We start from the raw sequence: 17834 nt of genomic DNA, 5'->3' as shown, positions 1-17834 counted from the left end.
TGTCAAGCAGTGGTGGGGAACAAATACACACAGATATTTGTGTGTGGGTGTGTGTATTCTTTTGTTTGTTTCAGTCATTTGATTGCAGCCAAAGCCTTGTGGAGGAATTTCAACCATGTTTCGTGGTCTGCTACCACAACGGCTCCTTTATAGGATCCAGTTAGCTCAAGACATCATCAGGAGGAACCACGTCCGGTTTCGGCCCCTACTCCTCTACCGTTTTGACATGGCGGGGCCCCCCCTTTCGGAGGTGTCTTCAGCTCTGGTGTTGGGTGCATGTCTTCTTTCACTGTTTGTGACTGTTCTAATTCAACTGTGGAATGTCCCTCGCTATGGTTATTTTCCAGGAGGTTCTGGCCACACGTCTTACGGTTCATCAACCCACGTTGTTGAATTACTTTCATCTGACATACCTTCCCTTGGTGGATTAGGATCCAGTTAGCTCAAGACATCATCAGGAGGAACCACGTCCGGTTTCAGCTTGATGTTAATACTTTGTTGGGTGCATAAAATCGTAACTCTCTGCATGTATGACATTTTCAGTCAGAAATATTTCTGTGAAACTGTCGTATGTGGGGATTAGTGAATTGATAATAAAACTGAAAAATCTGGAGGAAATTAGTGATACGCTCTGGTGGATTTGGTTGACTGAACCTGAAAGAAGCCTATTGTGTAAATATAGTGGTGGCTGTGTGGTTAGTAGCTTGCTTACCAACCACATGGTTCCGGGTTCAGAACCTTGGGCAAGTGTCTTCTACTATAACTTTGAGCAAGTGTTTTCTACTATAGCCCCGGGCCGACCAAAGCTTTGTGAATTGATTTGGTAGACAGAAACTGAAAGAAGCCTGTCATATATATATATATATTTATGTGAGTATGTGTGTTTGTGTCTGTGTCTGTCCCCCCACCAGCGTTTGACAACGATGTTGGTGTGTTTACGTCCCCATAAGTTAGTGGTTCGGCAAAAGAGACTGATAGAATAAGTACTAGGCTTACAAAGAATAAGTCTTGGGGGTCAATTCGACTAAAAGCGGTGCTCCAGCATGGCAACAGTCACATGATTGAAACAAATAAAAGAATACACACAGACTCACATCTGTGTGTCCATCTAATCATCTGGCCCCTGCCCCCAAAATTTCGGTCTAGAGTAGAAAAGAATAACAGGTTGACTCAGCTCCACATTATTTCGTTTCATAGGCCCAGGTATGTGCCTACACCTTCCGATGTACTGCCATGGAGAGAACAGGAGTATTAAAAGAGTTTATAAAAGGGTTTCAGGTGAGGATATTTTGGCCTCCCTTGATCAGTTCAGGCCATGATGATGGCTAGGCAAGAGACAAGACAATAACTACAGTCAGCTGTATGTATGTTCCACATTGCAGAGTATCAGGTGTCCAGTTAACTGTGTCTAAGTCATGCCCCAGCTGAAATCAATTATAACGTAGTGCAACATATACACAATTAAATATGGTAGTAGTGACTTAACAAGGGCAGTGGGAGGCACATGACTTGGTAGTCAGAGTGTTGGACTTATGATTGTAAGATTGCGGTTTCAATTCCTGGCCCATGCGACACATTGGGTTCTTGAGCAAACCACTTTATTTCACATTGCACTAGTCTGCTCAAGTAGAGCTTCATGTTTTAGTGGTCAGGGTGTTGGACTCATAATTGTAAGATTGTGGTTTCAATTCCTGGACCGGGCAACACGTGTTCTTGAGCAAAACACTTCATTTCACATTGATGGCAAAAATGAGTAACCGTAAGACGGACCAGCATCCCATCCAGGAATGAATATATATGCAAGGGAAACCAAGAAACCAGCCTTATGCTCCTTACAGAGTAATGTGAACTAACCAGTGGGTTAGCAAAATTGTAAGGGTGTTGCATAAAATGCCTTGCAGTATTTGGTCCTGTCATTTATGTTCTGTGTTCAAATCCCACCAAGGTCAACTTTGCCTTTCTGCCCCGTCTCCTCAAGTTCGATAAAATAATCTTTTCTTCTCTAGGTACAAAGCCTGAAATTTTGGGGGAGGGTGCCAGTCGATTAGATCGACCCCAGTATGCAAATGGTACTTAATTTATCGACCCTGAAAGGATGAAAGGCAAAGTTGACCTTGGTGGAATTTGAACTCAGAACATAAAGACAGACGAAATACCATTAAGAATTTCGCCCGGCGTGCTAATGTTTCTTATTTCTTTATTGCCCACAAGGGGCTAAACATAGAGGGGACAAGCAAGGACAGACAATGGGATTAAGTCGATGACATAGACCCCAGTGCGTAACTTGTACTTAATTTATCGACCCCGAAAGGATGAAAGGTAAAGTCCACCTCGGCAGAATTTGAACTTAGAACGTAACGGCAGATGAAACACCGCTAAGCATTTCACCCGGCAAGCTAACGATTCTGCCATCTCGCCACCTTAGTTCAATAAAATAAGTACCAGTCACGTACTGGGGTTGATGGTATAAACTACAGATTTCACTCTTGCAAATTACTGTCATTGTGTCTATGCTTGAAATAATTACGAGTAATTTAACGAATTTACTTTTTTTTTTTTTTGCATATTTTGTTGCTTTATTTATATTAATTATAATTTATTTTGGTATAAATTTTTCTGTATTTTGTTTGTATTTTTGTTTTTCTTCTCCCAGGTAACGACCTTCATATAATGAGTAGGATTAACTTGGTAAACCACTGCCCTTGAGGAGAAGGTGTATGTGTGTGTGTGTGTGTGTGAGAGAGAGAGAGAGAGAGGGGGGAGATAGGAGAGAAAAGACAGAGTGAGTCTGAGAGAGTGAAGAAGGAATAGAGAGAAGAGGGTGAGATTGGTGAGGAGGATAGAGAGAGAGAGAGAAAATGAGAAGGAAAAGTGTGTAGAGGAGAATAAAGAAGGATTATGACATTAGAAGGCTAATTTGAAGAGTTTAAAGCCAATGCAACATTTAAGAGGATAAAGATGGTTGAATAAGAGATAGATTGAAAGGGAGAGAGAGAGAGAAACCTGATGGGAGTAGTGACTACTGTCTGTTTTGGTGGTGGTGGGCTTGATAGCAGGTGAAAGTCAATTGTTGATGAGAAGATATGTATGTATGTGAGTGCAGATACACACATATACACTATATACATATGCACACACACACACACATGATATATACATATACATGCATATATATATATATATATATATATATATATAAACTATATGAGTATATGCATATATATGTACATGTATGTACATACCTTCATCTACATGTACATATAGATACATAACTGGGTACATGACGTGGCAAAAGAACATGGACAAAATGATAAACAAGGTACAACAAACAAGCAAGCCACATAGAAACATCTCCTTCATCAGCTGCCACCATTAAAACACCGGCGTTATTAAATATATATATATATATATATATACACAGGAACATATGTATATGTATACATATATATGTGCCTGTATTACTCTTATACTTGTTTCAGTCATTTGACTGTGGCCATGCTGGAGCACCGTCTTTAGTCGAGCAAATCGACCCCAGGACTTATTCTTTCTAAGCCTAGTATGTATTCTATTGGTCTTTTTTACCGAACTGCTGTGTTATGTAAACATCAGTTGTCAACCGATGTTGGGGGGATAAACACAAACACACACACACGCACACACACACACATATACGATGGGCTTCTTTCAGTTTCCGTCTACCAAATCTACTCACAAGGAAGACAAAAATATTTATTAGAAAAGCCAATATAAGCGTAGGAGTGGCTGTGTGGTAAGTAGCTTTCTTACCAACCACATGGTTCCGGGTTCAGTCCCACTGTGTGGCATCTTGGGTAAGTGTCTTATACTATTGCTTCGCTCCGACCAAAGCTTTGTGAGTGTATTTGGTAGATGGAAACTGAAAGAAGCCCATCGTATATATGTATATATGTTTGTGTGTCTGTGTTTGTCCCACCAAAATCGCTTGACAACCGATGCTGGTGTGTTTACGTCCCCGTAACTTAGCGGTTCGGCAAAAGAGACGCGATAGAATAAGTACTAGGCTTCCAAAGAATAAGTCTTGAGGTCGATTTGCTCGACTTAAGGCGGTGCTCCAGCATGGCCGCAGTCAAATGACTGAAACAAGTAAAAGAGTAATAATTTTCTGGAATTTGCTACACATATTCTTACATACACATAGCAAAGCACCATTCAATAAAACTACCGTCATCTATTACTGCCTCAAAACGGCTTCCGAAACAGCTAAATACATTGATCAGGTGATCTTTATTTATGCTGGCCATAATGTTGCCCACAGCAGACATCAACAAGTCCTTGGTATTGCAAGTATGCTTGTTGGTCTCCCTTTCAACGATGCCCCGGAATACAGTAGTCCAGGGGGTTTAAATCAAAAGAGCTAAGAGGCCAATTGTTAGGGGTAAAATCCTTTTATCCTTTTGGAATAGACAAAACACAGTACTAATCAAGTACTGTGGGGTCAATGTAACCAACAAGCCCCCTCCCACAAAATTTCAGGCCTTATGCCTACACTCTGAGTGGTTGGCGTTAGGAAGGGCATCCAGCTGTAGAAACTCTGCCAAATCAGATTGGAGCCTGGTGTAGCCTTCTGGTTTCACCAGTCCTCAGTCAAATTGTCCAACCCATGCTAGCATGGAAAGCGGACGTTAAACAATGATGATGATGCCTATACTGGAAAGGATTATCTATTTCTTTATTGCCCACAGGGAGCTAAACACAGAGGGGACAAACATTAAGTCAATTACAATAACCCCAGTGCATAACTGGTACTTATTTAATCAACCCGAAAAGGATGAAAGGCAAAGTTGACCTCGGTGGAATTTGAACTCAGAATGTAAAGATGGACAAAATACTGCTAAGCATTTCGTCTGGTGTGCTAATGATTCTGCCAGCTCACCACCCTTGTACTGGAAAGGATTATCATTAAAGCAGTGAGCTGGTAGAATTGTTAGCATGCCAGACAAACTGCTTAGTGGCATTTCATCTGGAGTTCAAATTCCACTGGGGTTAACATTTCTTTTTATCCTTTCAGGGTCACCACCACAACCTCTACTACTTCTACTACTACTACTATTGTCACATGGTTGAAGATTCTATTTTTCTATTCACTTAAGCTGCTATCTTGTACCACAATCATCACTACTACCACAACCACTACCATCACTACCACCACTACTACCACTACTACCATCACCATTATTACCATTGTCACCACAACCATCGCCACCACCACCACCACGACCACAGCCACCACAACTAACACCATCACTAATATTAATATCAATACCTTCATCATAATTACCACCATTCTACTAGAACCTCTACAATTAGTTCCACCTCCACCGTCATCATTTTCACCATCACCGCTTACACCATGATGACCACCACTACTAGAACAATAATAATTAACGAGAAGGTAAATACAAATCAAGTAGATTAAAGGTGTGAAACACTGAGCAGCTTATAGGTTTTTGTTATCATAATGATTATGTAAATAGGGTACAATGAATCTGTGTGTGTGTGTGTGCGCGCGGATATGTGGGTACTTATATATCTCTTTTCCTATATGCTTACATTTTATAGGTACATATATAAATATATATACATACAAATATATATATATATATAGAGAGAGAGAGACAGAGAGACTGATAGAATTAGTACCAGGCTTAAAAATGATAAGCACTGAAGTCAGATTCATTCAACTAAAAAATTCTTCAAGGCGGTGCCCCAGCGTGTTCACAGTCTAATGACTGAAACAAGTAAAAAATATACACATGTATAGGTATAGATGGATATACATATATATAAAATGTTCATCTGTTGTTGTTGATGAAGGCACTTATCAAATTATATATATGTTTTTTTTTTAATATATGTATATATATTAATCGAAGTGTACAGTATTATATAGCCATTACAGCTGATCTTACCAATCGGTTTCACAGTAGGGGTTATACAGAGTGTTAGGTAACAGTCACGTTATGTAACCCGTGCTCTTCAGAGGTAGCCATTATGGAATGAAGTATGGCAACTGCTCTCTATTGTTGGAGGTGAATTGACACATCCAGTTTATGGTCGTTGTGAAACAGATGAAACGAATCAAGCAGGTGATTAAGTTAAGAGTTATGTCCCTTCAACATTTGTTGCAACTCTTGTCAACTTGCAACAAAACCACTCCCAGAGTTGAGGGTTTTGCTCCAGCATGGCTGCAGTCCGATGACTGAAATAAGTAAAAAGTAAAAGATAAAAAGAACGCAATTTCTTTATTTCCAAAATATTGCATTAATTTATACAATTATGTTTCCATTGCCTATGATAGTATTTAAGAATATACTATATTCTTAGAATTTTGTTGCTGTTTGGAACTATAAAGCACACATTTCTGGAAAAAGATGAAGAACTATGTTTGGTAAAGTGAATGTGATGCAGTACAAATGATGAAAGAAGGATGTGACAGCGCAACGGCTTAGCATGGGATGGAGAGAGCGCAGAACAGTTTGGCACAAATGACACAATTGTAATTTCAGAAATGAGAGCTAGAATGGTTAGCATATCTACGAACCAATGTGTGACTGAATGAATCTTTGGTAATCCAGTCAGAGAATCAGCATTTTTTTTAATCCTTTAGCATTCAGATAATTCTGTCAAATGTAATGCTTGTTTAATCACATTGTTTTCAATTAATCAAGCATTATCTTGTAGCTTCAAGAATTCGACGATGTGGAATTTTATGTTTTAGAATGACTTTGTAGGGTAGGTGTAAAAGGCCAGATCTGGACAGTTTAAATACCAAAGGGTTATAACAGCCTAAGGTATGTATTTGTGTGTGCAACAGCGATACCATAGCAGATAAAATAAGGGCACTGCTTCAATATGAATATTACTTAAGATTTGACAGGTTCAACAACTTGCCAGGGCTGAAATGTTACCTGGCGGCAAACAGGAAGCTGAATTTTCAGGGTGAAGTCTGAGGTGTTTGTGTATGTTGCAGCACTGCTTTCCTCTCCCCACTCTCTCTCTTTCCCTCTCTTACACACACACACACACACACACACACAAATTCCAGAAACTGTCCAAATTCCAAATGTCTCCAATTCATTTCTTGAGAATGTCTGCACACATATTTCGATAATATTCGATTGGTTTAAGAACCTTGTTGGGATCTTTTCCTTCTTCATCCCACTTCCTGGCTTGGATTATCAGGTCGAACATTGGCTGCTTTTCAAATTCTTCAGCTTCTTCTTCTGACATAACTGCGCCTTGCAGTTGCAGAGTCTGCTTACTAGCCTCGGTCAAAGCTGGGAAATTCAAGAAAAGAACAAAAGGTGTGGAAATTACAATTCAGCTGATACAAATGGATATAAGTAGTAGTAGTAGTAGCAGCAACAGTAGTAGTAATAGCAGTAATACCAGTTTATCCCACTGGGTCCCAGTTGGACCTCATTCAACCATGACCATCCTATCTTTTTGTCAGACATAGAGTGACAAAGACTACTCTCTTTTACTTATTTCAGTCATTTGACTGCGGCCATGCTGGAGCACCGCCTTTAATCGAGGAAATCGACCGCAGGACTTATTCTTTGGAAGCCTGGTACTTATTCTATCGGCCTCTTTTGCTGAACTGCTAAGTTACGGGGACGTAAATACACCAGCATCGGTTGTCAAGCAATGTTGGGGGGCACAAACATATACATATATATATATATATATATATATATATATATATATATATACATATATACGATGGGCTTCTTTCAGTTTCCATCTACCAAATCCACTCACAAGGCTTTGGTCAGCCTGAGGCTATAGTAGAAGACACTTGCCCAAGGTGCCACGCAGTGGGACTGAACCCGCAACCTTGTGGCTGGGAAGCAAGCTACTTACCACACAGCCAATCCAACGCACACGCACACATACATACATAAAATATTCACACTTTTGATCAGAGACATTCCAGCCTTGATCATTCTACCTTTTTGCTAGGCCCAGTATGCTTAGAACCATGCTATCCCAAGTATTCTTTTCTAAGGTGGCAGAATGTATTCAGAGGGAGATTTGGCAGCTATTTCTCAGAGACCAAAATGACTATATAAAGACTCCTTCATTGGTTCATTCAATATATTACTTAATATGGTAAGGCGCAAGTTATGAGAAATTTAGCTGGTATTTCTAGCAGGTTGAGTGGCTATATACATTCTACCACATTGACTCATAAAGGATCATTTTAAACAGAAAGATCACGTTAGAAGCTACTCACACTCATAATAGGATTTATTCTTGAAAACAAGATATCTCTTAGCATTCACATGGTGTCTGGCAATGTTGCAAATGATGGGAGAGAAATTCCTGGCTTCCAGATACTCTGCTGCGATTTTTTCATGGTTTGATGTCCCCAAGACAACACCATCAACAATCATTAGATTCTGTTTCCCTTCCATTTGCAGGAAATGTCCAAAGTCATGGAAGAATGCTCCAAGAATGACCTGAAACACATAGTAAGGCAAAGAACATAACCAATAATTCCAAAACATAAGTTTTTTGCTACCATTCCTCTTTATCCACTCCTACCGAAATTACTCAAAATAACAAAATGAAATGCTGACTAGCAAATTGCTTGTTAGATTGCCTAGCCTGCACAGTTATACAAAGGCAAAACTCCCAGAACTTGCAGTTTTGTGAATGATCTGTCACAGGGGTACATCTCACCCACTCTTTTCAAACAATATATATTTGACCCTTTTTGTATTGTCCAAATTGTTGCAAAACATATACAGATGACATCACACTCACATTTTTTCCGCCATCCTTCAGGCAGTGTTGCACAACAACTACTACTACTACTACTTCACCTCTGATGCCATAACCACTACCAACACTGCTACTGTTGCAGCTGCCACCACCAGCGCCATCGCCAGAGTCAGATGTTCATTCTCCATGCTGGACACAGAATAAATCACTGAAGAGCCTGGCCCCACTGCAGTAGATTTAATCTTTTAGCATTTAAACTTGTCATATCTGGGTCAAATATGCTACATGTTTTAGGTTCAAACTGGCCAGATCTGATCTCTCACACCTACCCTACAATGTCATTTTAAAGATAAACAATTGCATCATTGAATTCTCGAATAAGCTTCATAAATTCAAAACAATTTGGGCGATATCCAGTGCTTGAGAAAACCCATGAAGCCAAGTGAAAAAGTAGTCGTGGCTGTGCTGGTGGTGCATAAAAAGAACCCATCAAGTGTTGGGCCCTACAGAAGTGATAAGTGAACAAGACCTTTGGCATTATGCCATGCTTGAGAAAATTCATTAAACCAAGTGAAATCATAGTTGTGGCCAATGCTGATGTCAAATAACTGGCATCTATGCCAGTGGCACATAAAAAAGCGCCCATTACACTCTTATATATATGTGTGTATATATATTTATATATATATGTATGTATAGATATATATGTGTATATATATATATATATATATATATATATATATATATACATATATATATATATATATATATGTATGTATGTATGTATGTATATATATATAAATATATGTATGTATGTATGTATATATATATAAATATATGTATATATGTATGTATATATATATGTATGTATGTGTATATATATATATATATATAGAGAGAGAGAGAGAGAGAGGGGAAGAGAAGAACACAAACAAGAAGAACAACAGTTTTAAGAGGATTATCTCAATGAGATTAACTCCACCCTTAATCCAGTTTTTTTTTAATGATTATGTATGGATGGTTGGGTGGCTCTGATGATGTGGTTGGTGGATTTTTTTTTTTTTTCGTATGTGTGTGTCTATTAACTGGACGAGTAATTTTTAAACTGAGCATAATCTGATGATGACGATGATATTAGTGGTGATAGTGGTAGTGGTGGTGGTGGTGATGGTGGTGGTACACCAGAGATAACCACATTCATTCTGTTGTGGTGTCTATTAGGAAACTTTCAATCAAAGAGGTGAGGGTTAAATGGTTGTTGCCCTCAGTTGGGTGGTTCTTATATTATGCCTTGCCAAAGGTACTACTGTTGCTGCTGCTGCTATTGGTAAATAGTGGTACCAACTTATAGCAAGGTAAACAGTACCGTTGATAAGCAGTTGTCTTGGTCATGGACACAGTATAAAGACCGGTGAGAGGAAGTAACTCAGGTATAATTATAATAGCCATGATGATGATAATAATAACGATGTTGATAAACTGCAGTGGAGAAGGGGTTGGTTTTAGGAAGGGCACTCAGCTGTAGAAACCAAACTCACAACTCTATGATTGTGAGCCAAATACATTAAACACTAAGTCAAGCACCTTCCCCCTTTTTGGTACAAGTGTAACAAAATTGTAAGATACATGTGACCCTGCCAATGTTGGTGTCATGTAAAAAGCATCCAGTCCAACTGTAAAGTGGTTGGCATTTGGAAGGGCATCCAGCTGTAAAAATCATGCCAAAACTAACCTTGCCCTTGCTAGTGCACCGTAAAAAGCACAGAGTCCACTCTGTGGGGTGGTTGGCGTTAGGAAGGGCATCCAATTATAAAAACCCTGCCAAAACAGAGCAGCATAGAGAAGTTTTTCTACCTGACCAGCTCCTGTGAACTGTCCTACCCATGCACGTATGGAAGATGGATGTTAAACAATGATGGTAATGATGATGATGATGGTTCTCCATCAATTTGTGTTGGTTGTAATTTATAACCCTTCTGTAGTGTACATTGTCTTCTAGCATGGATAAAACAAAATTTTTATAACATTTAGTATTCATGAACAATCAATATAACTGCACTTCCTTTATCAGCTTCTTTAATTGCCAATTTGTTATCTTTCTTCTGTCATCAGCAGTGATGACGTTTGACTTAAGTCTTTGGTTATCTATGACATTAGATGGAAAATTCAAAATGTGATCACAAAAATATTTAAGTTTTTTTTACTCCAACTTTTGGGTGAAAAATCATTGTTTTTGTTCCTAACATGCCATTCACCATACTTATTATTCTTAGCAAATAATCTTTCTGTGAGTTTCAATTTTCTACAAATTGTGAAATATCATATTTAATTTCATTTTAGGCACAGGTGTGGCTGTTTAGTTAAGAATCTTGCTACCCGAGCACATAAGTATGTGTTCAGTCCCACTGCATGGCACCTTGGGCAAGTGTCATCTGCTTTGGCCCCAGACTGATCAAAGGCTTGAGTGGATTTGGTTGAGGGGAAACTGAAAGAAGCTCTTTGTATATCTGTGTGTGTGTTTATAACCTTGTGAAGACGTCACATGATGGTTGTAAACGAGCATCATCATCATACAAGTAGAGTTGCTCATTTCCACCTTGCTTGGAAACAGGTGAGGTTTGGTGACAGAAAAAGCATCCAGTGATGGAAAATTTAATTTCTATCACTAATGCAAGCATGGAAAAATGGATGTTAAATGATGATGGAATTAGATCAACAGAAAGTTGGGAGTAAATTTTAGTCCCCTTGCTAATATATTTTGCTTTGTAGCATTCTATTTTTTTTTTTTTTTAGCTTCTCTTTGTTTCAGTTGTTAGATTGAAGCCATGCTGTGGTTCCACCTTTGAAGAATTTTTAGTCGAATGAATCAACCCTAATATTTATTTTCTTTTGGAAATTGGGAAACGAGATACTGTACTGCTTGGCATTCATGCCAGAAGCTCCAATACAAACATTTCAGAGTGTTTGGGTGTCAATCTGAGGACATGTACCGAGAGATATAAAAATTAAACATCCAGTCAACATCATGGTGTTTGGAATGACCACTAGTTATGGTGACATTATACCTCCATTCATCTTCCCACATGGCCTCAGACTCAACACGGAAGCCAACATCAAGTCCCTGGAGGAGTAGTGCTGCCTTGGGTCAAGAGGGTGGCTGCTGTTTCAACTAATTTCTTTCATGATTACATAATCATTGTTGAAATATTATATAACCTTGCTCATAACCACTTCAGTGTCCAACAAGAAACACAATAACAGGTGAGCTGGTAGAATCGTTAGCACACCGGGCGAAATGCTTAGCGGTATTTCGTCTGCCGTTTCGTTCTGAGTTCAAATTCCGCCGAGGTCGACTTTGCCTTTCATCCTTTCGGGGTCGATAAATTAAGTACCAGTTATGCACTGGGGTCGATGTAATCAACTTAATCCCTTTGTCTGTTCTTGTTTGTCCCCTCTATGTTTAGCCCCTTGTGGGCAATAAAGAAATAAGAAACACAATAACAGGTGTTAAATGCTTAGTATATATTTCCATTATGCAAATTATCAACAGTAGCACAATTTTGCAGGAAATAAAAAACCAGACCAGAGGTTTGAGGCCATACCTCTCATATCCAAATAGGTACAACCAATACACATACACATATATGCATAAACACACTGGATAACACAATCTGAATTACACAATACCTGGAAGGTAGGTCAATAACAGCAACAATGTTCATTAACTCACCTCTTTAGAATAATTCTCTTCTTCAGCTAACATGGCACACTGGATCATGTGTTCCTTAATACTGACTGGTTCTCCAAAATATTCATTTTCTCCATGTTTCTCAATCAGTCCAAAGACTTCATTTAAGATATTCTCCGTCGTTGCTGTTGACATCTTTGAGTTCTTCACTGGAGCATAACTAGATTTACCCACCAAAATATCGTGAGACATTATTAAAAGTAAATAATGTAAAAGAAAATATAAAATATAAGACAATAAAGTACTTTTTCATGCAAGAACAATAAATTGGTTGTGTTGAAGTTTTTAAGGAGAATCTATGTGGTTATTTGACTTGGACATTCATACTTTTAATGTATAAAAAGGGGAATTTGACAAGACAGTCAGTCGGACGCTGACACTCATTGATGCTGCATCGAAGAGGCCAGGGAATAGAAGAAAGAAGACATGCACCCAACACCAGAGCTGAAGACACCTCCAAAAGTGGGGGCTCCGCCACGTCAAAACAGTAGAGGAGTAGGGGCCGAAACTGGACGTGGTTCCTCCTGATGATGTCTTGAGCTAACTGGATCCTATAAAGGAGCTGTTGTGGTAGCAGACCACGAAACATGGTTGAAATTCCTCCTTAGGGATATTCAGCATGACACACAGAATGTGACAAAGCTGGCCCTTTGAATCACAGGTACAAGTCATTTTCGTCAGCTGAGTTGACTGTAGTAGCATGAAATAAAGTGTCTTGCTCAAGGAGACAACATACCACCAAGAATTGAACCCACAGTCTTATGATCCTGAGCTGAACACTTTAACCATAAAGCTGTTTGCCTTCAGTTTGTGGGAATGTAAAGAAAATCGCCGTGGCTTAAGGAGAAGGAAGTGGTTGGTGGTACTACATGAAAAGGGGTGGGTTGGTGGGTAGAGAGCAACAGTATCATAAAGCTGTAGATAATGAGAAATAGGGAGATAATGTGAAGTGTGGCGGCGGGGGTGGGTACATTGACAAAGATGGAGGTCAGAAGTAGGGTAGTATTTTTTTTAAAGTTCTTAATTATTTAAACAACTCATTAAAAAATTTTTTGTAACTTTTAATGACTCATTTAAATAATTTAAGAACTTTAAAAAAAAGAATACTATACCAGGTATTTTTTATCTTCTATCTTTCACTTGTTTCAGTCAGTAGACTGTGGCCATGCTGGAGCACTACCTTGGAGAATTTTTTGTCGAATGATCAAATCCCAGTGCTTCTTTTTTTTTTTTTTTTTGAAGCCTAGTATTTATTTTTATTGGTTTCTTTTGCCAAACTGTTAAGTTACATAAACACATTAACATCATTTGTCAAGCAACGGTGGGGGACAAACACAGATACAAAGACACACACACACACACATATATGACAGGCTCCTTTCAGTTTCCATCGACTGAATCCACTCACAAGGCTTTGGTTGACCTGATGCTATAGTAGAAGACACTTGCCCAAGGTGCCACGCAATGAGACTGATCTCAGAACCATGTGGTTTGGAAGCAAGCTTTTTATCATACAGCTATGCCTGCAACAATTTTGAGAAGCAGGCCACATGAGGCATGGTTCACGATCAAGTGAGCTGTACTACTTAAACAATTACACATGTTATTTTCTTATGAAATTTAACATGTCACTCAGGAAATCACACGCATTGCAGTTTTCCCATGACTGTACAATTCGGTGTCATTAACATAAATGTATTTTTAATGCAAACCAGAAAGCTACCCTTAGGAGCCACAAAAGCTGCATGTTGTCAAGCTAGAAGTAATTTTCATTTGGGAAATTATGTTGGTTACCTACAAGCAGCAGCTTCTGTGATAAACTAGTATATATATGGACAAGAGCCGATTCTCTATACAGCAGAGTAGAACAAGATGGAAAAAATAAAAAAGCTATCATTAGAGGCCACAAGGTGGCAGATAGTGTTAGGATCATAGGCTTCCTCAGCCCTTATTTGTCACATAAACAGTACAAATGCAAGTTCGAAAAGAGAGTATTTCAAAAGAGACAACATTAAGTTACTTACAGTAAATTTTTAAAGATTTCTGTGTTGAATAAGATCTAGAAACACCAATTATTCTGGAGTAATTGTTTATTTAAGTAATCAACTTTTTATATATATATGTGACCCAGTAGTTGAAGAGGTGGGGGTGTAGTGGCAGAGGAAAGGGGAAGGCTTTATCATGTCTTGGTTTTATCAAGGTACACACTAGTTATTAGGACAAACAAAAAGATAATATTTGATAATTAAGTAGAAAAGAAAAAAAAATCATATAACAAAAAAATGATAAAGTGATCTTTTGTACAGAAATTATATAAACTATTTGTTTTTTTTTGTCTTTTACGTTTCAGTCAATAATTATGGTCCTTCTGGGGCAGTGCCTTGAAGAATTTTTAGTCAAGTGAATCAACCCTTTTACATATGTTTCTTTTTTTAAGCCTGGTACTTATTCTATTGGTCTCTTTTGCTGAACTGCTAAGTTACAGAGACAGAAACACACCAACACCAGTTGTCAAGTGGAGGTAGGAGACAAACAGGCATAAACACACACACACACATGATGGGTTTCTTTCAGTTTCTGTCAACCAAATCCACTCACAAGGCTTTGGTTTAAGACATCGCCCAAGATGTCACACAGTGGGACTGAACCTGGAACCATGTGGTCGGGAAGCAAGCTTCTATCACACAGCCATGACTCTGCCAACTAGTTGAACCCATAAGAATTCCATGGGTGATAACAATTAAAACACAATAATTAGTTTTCTGAAACTTCTTCTCTCTCTCTCTCTCTCTCTCTCTCTCTCTCTCTCTCTCTCTCTCTCTCTCTCACTCTCTCTCTCTCTCTCTCTCTCTCTCTCTCTCTCTCTCTCTCTCTCTCTCTCTCTCTCTCTCTCTCTCTCTCTCTCTCTCTCTCTCTCTCTCGTTAAAACTTGCTGCATTCTCTTTCAGCCTCATTTCTCTTCTCCACCGTTGTTCCTATGCTTAAGCTCATGTTTCGTCTCTCAGCTCATTCCTTCTCTGCACCTTGTACCTTCTTCTTGTTTTTTTGTGTCACTTCATGTCATCCATATTTTTACAAAATCAAAAACTATAAAAAGGCCCAGTCTTTGTTATTTAATAGATAGCAATGCACCAAGTGCAAAGTGCAAGTTGCACTGAGTGAAGTAGCAGGCAAAAGAAGAGAGAGGAGGGTGCTAACGATTCTGCCAACTTGCCGCCTTCCATCATCATCATCATCGTTTAACGTCCGCTTTCCATGCTGGCATGGGTTGGGCGATTTGACTGAGGACTGGCAAACCAGATGGCTGCACCAGGCTCCAATCTGATCAGGTAGAGTTTCTACAGCTGGATGCCCTTCCTAACACCAACCACTCCAAGAGCCTAGTGGGTGCTTTTTACATGCCACCGGCACGAGGGCCAGTCCGGCGGTCTGGTAACCGCCACGCATTATTTTCCATAATTTTTTTTTTTAAATCAAACCTAGTGCCCCATTTATTACTGGTAATGATTTTATTTACTTTCATGCCCCACATACTGTTACTTCCATTCCAAAAGCCTAGTACTTTGGTAGATTCTCAACCACTTCCTATTGTTGTCGTTGTTGCTGTTGTTGTTGTACAAAAGCTGATTAGTTCTCAGGTTAATTAACACACTCCACTTCCTGACCTTGAGCTCAAACTATCAGCACACCAGTCAGAGCCACCTATAAAAGCAGGTGCCTCATTGTTTAGAATATCGAAATATTTCAGGTTGAAACTAATTTGTCACAATCTATCGCATAACTTCCTAATTATAATGAATTATTTCATTACAGTGGTGGTGGTGGTGGTGGTGGTGGTGATGGAGAGGAGAGGACTAATCTGGGAGTTGACCGAGTCAGTATACAAGATTTGTGTTGGTAACACACATGCACATACATACATATATCCCTGTGTACACACACTTATATAAATACACACACATATGCACACACACAAAACACACACACACACACATACATAGTGATGGCATACATATGAATGAACAATTATGTTTATACATCAACATATAGACGAAGGTCCAAGCACTCATGCTCACACACACACACACACACACACACACACATATGAACCCAAGCAATCACATGCAGATGCATATACACACATATTCACCAAGGTACACTCTGACGTATGGAGAAGGATAGAAAAATTGAGTGAATTGTGTGTGTGTGTGTGTGTGTGTGGAGCAGAGAGAGGTAAGAGGGGTGAAGGGATAGGATTACTGTAGATTATATAACGAAGCTGGCAAAGTAAGATTAATGGATTAATGAGCAATTAAGAATGATGACTTTTAATGACTGCTACTACGAACAGTTCAACATTTGATAAACTTCCCAGTTTTCTCTCTTTTTTTAAAATCTCTATCATCTTTGTTTCTGCTTGTTTGTTAGGACATAACAGAATACAACAGATATAGATATAGAAAAGTGTGTGTGTGTATATATATATATATATATATATATATATAGTCATCGAGTATGGTTCAATCGAAATTGAACCATGCTCGATGACTGGCACCTGTGCCAGTGGAGCACTAACAGCACTGTCTGAGCATGTTCATTGCCAGAGCAGCTGTCTGGCTTCCGTGCTAGTGGCCCGTAAATAGCACCGTTTGAGCATAATCGTTACCAGCGACGCCTTCTAGCACTTGTGCTGGTGGCACGTTAGAAAATCATTCGAGTGAGGTTGCCAGGGCCAGCTGGACTGGCTCCTGTGAAGGTGGCCCATAGAAAACACCCTTTTGAGTGTGGCTGTTGCCAGTACTGTGTGACTGGCCCTCGTGCCAGTGGCACGTAAAAGCACCCACTACACTCTCAGAGTGGTTGGTGTTAGGAAGGGCATCCAGCTGTAGAAACTCTGCCAGATCAGATTGGAGCCTGGTGCAGCCTTCTGGCTTGCCAGTCCTCAGTCAAATCGTCCAACCCATGCTAGCATGGAAAGCGGACGTTAAATGATGATGATGATGATGTATATATATATGAGAGGTTTTGGTATCTAGAAGATCCAAAAGCCGGGTAAGGCTATGTAAGTACAACAAAAGGACCGCTGTTAGACTCCCGGTTTGATAATAGTATGAGTGAGGAGTCTAATGCAGGTCATCTGTGAGGATGTATAGGTTAAATAAAATGAGACAACAAAGCCAAGGCAGTGTGAAAATTTCTAGGACATTTTATAAAGAGAAGGGTAGCCTTACAGCTGTTTCAGGGATATAAAAGATATCCCATCATCAGAGACGATATGAGAGAGTTAATTAGAAGGAAATAGTAGGGTTCAATATAAGAA

At 39.2% G+C, this 17834-nt stretch overlaps 1 protein-coding gene across 3 annotated transcripts in view; it reads right to left on the bottom strand.

The window, feature by feature from the left end:
- Window positions 1–6262: 6262 nt before the first annotated feature.
- Window positions 6263–17834, bottom strand: part of LOC106870487 (uncharacterized) — a 31037-nt gene continuing 19465 nt past the window's right edge. For 2 of the 3 annotated variants that reach the window (XM_089359470.1, XM_089359468.1), the window contains 3 exons: window positions 12497–12674; window positions 8276–8501; window positions 6263–7316 (listed from right to left, as the gene is read on the bottom strand). In XM_089359470.1, the coding sequence (XP_089215596.1) occupies window positions 7114–7316; window positions 8276–8501; window positions 12497–12649 (582 nt within the window). In that variant the 5' untranslated portion in view covers window positions 12650–12674 and the 3' untranslated portion in view covers window positions 6263–7113. Of the gene's footprint in view, window positions 7317–8275; window positions 8502–12496; window positions 12675–14538; window positions 14657–17834 lie in introns of those variants that run through there. The other variant, XM_089359469.1, reaches the window with a different exon arrangement.

Source organism: Octopus bimaculoides, chromosome 11, assembly GCF_046866305.1.
Source record: "Octopus bimaculoides isolate indiv1 chromosome 11, ASM4686630v1, whole genome shotgun sequence".
Lineage (NCBI taxonomy): Eukaryota > Metazoa > Mollusca > Cephalopoda > Octopoda > Octopodidae > Octopus > Octopus bimaculoides.
The sequence above is the reverse complement of the archived record's forward strand: the minus strand, read 5'-3'. Positions and strand labels throughout refer to the sequence as shown.